Raw genomic sequence first — 5,094 nt, 5'->3', positions numbered from 1 at the left:
CCTCGTACCGAATGGTTTAATACGAATATGTGTATTGTTACACCCCTAGAAACAAATAATAACCGTAGCTGTGTCGCCATAATGAGTCGGACAGCACTGAAGGCACTAGGTATAAAATGCACGGCCCACCAATGCATTTACAGTACTACACTGCAATTCTGAGATACATGTACTTTACTTGAGTTTTTTCCTTTCATACTATTTTATACTTATGCTCCACTACTTTTCAGAGAATTTAAAAAAACTTTTTACTCCAATACTTTTATCCGACAGCTTTTACATCGAGACTTTACATTAAGAAACACAATAAACCTTAAAAACACAACATATTGCTTAAGATTGCAGTGATTCCCAGTTATTTGGCTTGTAGCCCTTAAAGTATTCTGGGTGTTTCAGAGGTCAATGAGTTTTTAGCATTTTCCCTCTAAACTTCTCAAAAGGTCATTCATTTAAATAACTATTCAAGGATTTAAGAGGTAAATAAATCTAATATTTCACCAAAAAAAGAATAAAAGATTAGAGAAAAGACCCTTCAGAATTGATCTGGTATCATAGCTGAACCTCAATCAGCAACAACAGTCAAATGCTGCTTATGTGCAAGTATTTTTACTTTTAATACTTAGGTACATTTTACTGCTCATACTTTTACTTGATATGAGGTTGGATGCAGGACATTTACTTAGTATTTTTATGTTGTATTTTTATTTAAGTAAAGGATGTGAGTGCGTCTTTCACCTCTGGGGTACTAGAACTTGTAAGTTTGAAAAATGTTTGGAGTTTGTCGTGACTGACGCATTGTTATAGGTATAAGTCATATTAAAAAAAAAAGTAGCTCCACCCACTGTGATGAGTGAAAGCGAGTGTGTGTGTGTTTGTGTGTGTGTGTGTGTGTATGTTGAACAACACCGGTGCTGCAGCCACACTTCTTTCCTCTCACACAGACCTCCTCTGTTCCCGCACACGGCAGCTCTTAAGACCCAATTCATCAGCTCATACAAAGAAGTGTTTAGCTTTACTCAGACGGCCTGTGTATTATCTTTACTGCAGTCTGTGTGTCTGTCCGTTAACAACTTCCCGAGGCCACGCTGCAGACATGTTGTTACAGCCGGCGACGAAGAGAAACAAGGACTTCTTTTGAATGAGTGAGTGTGACAACTTGCAGCAGAAGAAACACAGAGGAATAAGAAGAAGAGAGATCTCCACTCTGACTTTATTCTCTTTACCTTCACATGTTGTTGGAACATTTATGTGACAAAAGGAGGACATTTTACATCATATACAAACAAAAATCACATGCCTGCCATATTTTCCATTTTGCCTTGCTGTGTGTTTTACAGATTTAAAAAGAATGACATGCACACTACATGACAGCACAAGCAGTTATCCACTAACCGTACACAAGTGTAGGTTGAGTGTTTTTGGCTCAGCTCGTATAAGATGCTGCAGTGTCGGGAGTCGGACCTAAAATGGTGTCAAAATCACTTCAGAGGCTCCCACACAGATCCTGGAGGTCGAAGATAGTCGAGAAGAGTTCTGGCGCTGGTGTTTCCAGCCTGAAACAAGGAAAGATTAGTGTTTTTTTGTGATTCATTTGAGATAAAGTTAGTTTTTCTTATGAATGGAGGCTGCACTGAGATAAATGGCTCCATAAACTGGGTGTATGATTTATATTTTGCATTTTTCTACTACTAGGTTTTCAGGTTAATCCATCCACACAACAACAACCATGCATTTTTGTGTTTCTCTCACATTTTATTCTCCAGCCGCCCTCTTACTAAACTTTATCTCTGACCTGTTCTTCATCTTCATTTTTCACCCACCTGTGTCTGCAGCATCGCCTCAGTTTTGGAACCAGCTGATGAAGTAGGTGCAGACGCCGTGGAAGCTCTTCCAGCAGTACTCAGAGGCAACGCGGGAGGCTTTGGAGTCAGGCTGCTCTGTGGGACGAGTAGTGGTCTTCCCAATCTTGGGGGTAGTTTTCTTGGTCTGGGGGCCCTTGCCTGGCTGGGGCTTGACGGGCTGCTGCTGGGGCTTGACAGGTTTAGGAGTAATGGCGGGCTTGTTCTGGGCTGGCACAACAGGTTTACGTGGCTCCTGGACGGGCTTGGAGGGCTTGGTGCTGGTGGTCTTGGGCCAGGAGGCCAGGAAGGTAATCTGGGCCTCGTCTGGGTATTTCTTGCACATGGCTGGGCGGTAGACTTTGGGTCCCTGGCAGGCGTGGCTCAGCTTTCTCATGTCCCACATCATCTGGGTGAAGTAGTGGCGAGGGTTGAGGTTGTAGGCGCGGCACAAGTTGGGTTTGCCCTGGAAGTCGCAGTAGTAGGAGCGTCCTGGGGTCTGGCCCTGGCTCGGACCTTTGCAGGAGACACGCAGGCGAGTATAGTCCCCGGCTCCAGACACCACCATGGTGCAGGAGTCTTTGGTCTTGGTATTGAATCTGATGGGCTCATCCCAGACGCTGCGTTGCTGCTGCTGCTGCTGCTGCTGTTGCTGCTGCCTGTTGTCGTTGCTGCTGTTGTTGGTCTGAGCGCTTGACATACAAACAGCTGCTGCCAGAAACAGCAGCGCCACTCTCATCTTGGATCTCATGGCGACGTTTGGTGTGTCAGTGACGGATGAACGAGGGTATGGGATGATGTGTATGTATCCGCACAGAAGGTTGAGGTGTGCAAGGGTTGAACACGTCTGTGCGGGACTTTATATGGCTGGAGCTCACAAAGAAGGTATTATTCAGGTGAGATGAAGGCCTCAAACTCCTCCTCCAGCACTGACCCCCCTCTCTCTCCCTCACACACACACACACACACACACACACACACACACACACACACAGCGACCACATGAAGCCTGTGTGGCTTGTTCAAAACTAGAAAGTGATGGATGAGATGGAAGGAAGGAGTGGGGGAGAACATAAACTGAGGGAGGAAGAGGGGTGAGGGGAAGCGGTCAACAGGTTTGGGGGGGGAGTACACACATGAAGCCATATGCTGTGAAAAAGAGTTGCGAGTCATTATATAATCTCACATAAGAGGTTCTTTGACTATTGATGAGAAGGAGAGGGGGAGGAGAGGACTGAGGAGGTCCCGTAAAAAGTGCAGCCTGAAGTTATTTGCTGAGGGCTCACGGTCATCTTAAGAGTTCAGAACAGAACGATATGTATTGTCCTTCTTTATAAACTCTTTCACTTTGTTGAAACGCACAGTGACAACTTATGTCCCACTGCATGTTAAGGAAATTGCATCAACTAATTTTGGAGAGCTGGAGCATTGGAGCAGGCGGATATACTGTCAGACGTTCTCGAATAGGATGATTCAACCTTAAAGTGAGACTAGAACTGTTGAAATAAGAAAATCTCTTCTTTCAAATCATTGTTAAAATTGATCCTTCGCTAAGACTAAGACGCCCCCCAACTGTCAGAGCTACATTTCCATGGAGCCCACACTGTCACTAACTGCACTTCACAATATTACAAAATGCATTTAAAAGATATTTCTAGGATGTGAAACTGATTCAGCAGCAAAAACTGGTTAAAAAGATAAAAATAGAAGCTAAAGCTCACAAATCAAAGCGTAAAAGTGAACCACCACATCACTTGGCGATCGAGACTGAAGACAATGAAATTTAAGAAACAACACTGTTCCTGTAAAGTCGGGTAGGTCTTTAGTCCCTGTTCCAATTATTAAAAAGAAAAAGCAGCATGTTTGTACATTCAGCACACCTTCAGTAGTTTACGTAGCACAGAAGCGCTAACGCTAGATAATGATGTGCATGCAAACGTGTCTCCTAACGTTAGCTCCACAGGTTTTTCTGTAGAAACGTAACGTTTTAAAAAAGTTCATCTCCGTCCAACCTCTCCAGTTAATAAGTACTGTATCACTATTACACAATGTTTAACCACGACTAGCTCTAAATCCACAAAACCAGCCTGATAAAATAAGAAAAAAAGAAAATGGCTGTTTCCTCCTCCCTGCAGTCTTTATGCTAAGCTGTAGCTTTATATTCACTGATATCGATGTTCTCATCTGGGCCATAAATCCAAATTAAGTAGCCTAATTCCCAAAAGGAAAGAAAAAGCAAAAACTCTAATCCTAGTGGGAAATTGAGTGGTTACGGTAGACGGACCACAAAAATAAACAACACAAAATAAATGGTCAAGCTGGTAGGTAAGAAACAAAATACAATGAAAAGCCAAAAAATGATACACTGAAATCTCAGAGCGGTAAGCTAAAGAAAGCCCCACTAACTCCAGATCGTATTATATAAATACTGATTAAATACAGAGATCAGTATCACCATTGACCATAGTCTTGACTTTTAACTTGTGAAACTAAACAGAGGAACAGACGCTGCCTTTGAGGAGACATAGCCCATATGTACCGGCTGGCTGGGACACATAGCGGAAGAAGAGAGTGTAGCCTATAGCCTGCTGCTGCATACGAAGTCACACGTGTGTACAAATATACACATGCCCTCAGTACATTCAGGAAGTTTTGTTTTTATAGCCATCAATCTGGTGGGGAAGAGAAAAAGTTCCCCTGTAAGAAACACAGGGAATGCGAAGTAAACATATGAAGTGTATGTGTGTATGTCGTTTGAACCAGATGTTTCCCTAAATTAAATTAGTGCAGTGCTCTTCTGATAGGATGCAGCAGCGTCACGCCACCTCAACCACCGCCAAGCCCCCCCCCCCCCCCCCCCTCTCTGCAAACCTGTCAACCATCCCATAACAGACCTCAGCTGCTGTGTGTGCATGCACTCAACTCGGCATATGTTACATGAATGTTCTCTGCATTCCCCGGTGCTCTGTGTGTTTTGGCAGACAGGCTAAGTTGATTTTTTTTAGGGCGTGGATGTTTAACCCATCTGTACATTTACATATATCATTAAGTGTTCTTTTTCAATCCTAGCAGTGGCTCAGAGTTTATGTACAACATAAAAGCACACTTAAAAAGTGATTTTGGGTGATTTATAACAAAAAGCACACACATGCTATGAGTTTCCTCAGTAGGTGCTATAACAGTGGTATATCCATCCACTTCATGTTTCATGTGTTTATGGAAGAAAAACACAGCAGACACTTATCAGACTGAAGTT

The 5,094-nt window shown here is 43.2% G+C and overlaps 1 protein-coding gene across 1 annotated transcript; it reads right to left on the bottom strand.

Annotated features, from left to right (window-relative positions):
* Positions 1-1,311: 1,311 nt before the first annotated feature.
* On the bottom strand, positions 1,312-2,636 carry fgfbp2b (fibroblast growth factor binding protein 2b). Its single transcript, XM_068727489.1, has 2 exons — positions 1,821-2,636; positions 1,312-1,553 (listed from the first exon to the last, which is right to left on the bottom strand). The coding sequence occupies exon 1, from the start codon at positions 2,587-2,589 to the stop codon at positions 1,840-1,842; it is 750 nt and encodes a 249-aa protein (XP_068583590.1). The 5' UTR covers positions 2,590-2,636; the 3' UTR covers positions 1,312-1,553; positions 1,821-1,839.
* Between the last annotated feature and the right edge of the window lie 2,458 nt (positions 2,637-5,094).

Source organism: Cebidichthys violaceus, unplaced genomic scaffold, assembly GCF_023349555.1.
Source record: "Cebidichthys violaceus isolate CVI_PGR_0920_01 unplaced genomic scaffold, fCebVio1.0.p SCAF_4, whole genome shotgun sequence".
In the NCBI taxonomy this organism is placed as follows: domain Eukaryota; kingdom Metazoa; phylum Chordata; class Actinopteri; order Perciformes; family Stichaeidae; genus Cebidichthys; species Cebidichthys violaceus.
This window is presented reverse-complemented; position numbering and strand designations above follow the sequence as displayed.

Bases quoted from the DNA above. Each gene is read 5' to 3' on its own strand.
- fgfbp2b (XM_068727489.1), bottom strand. From the start codon at position 2,589: ATGAGATCCAAGATGAGAGTGGCGCTGCTGTTTCTGGCAGCAGCTGTT.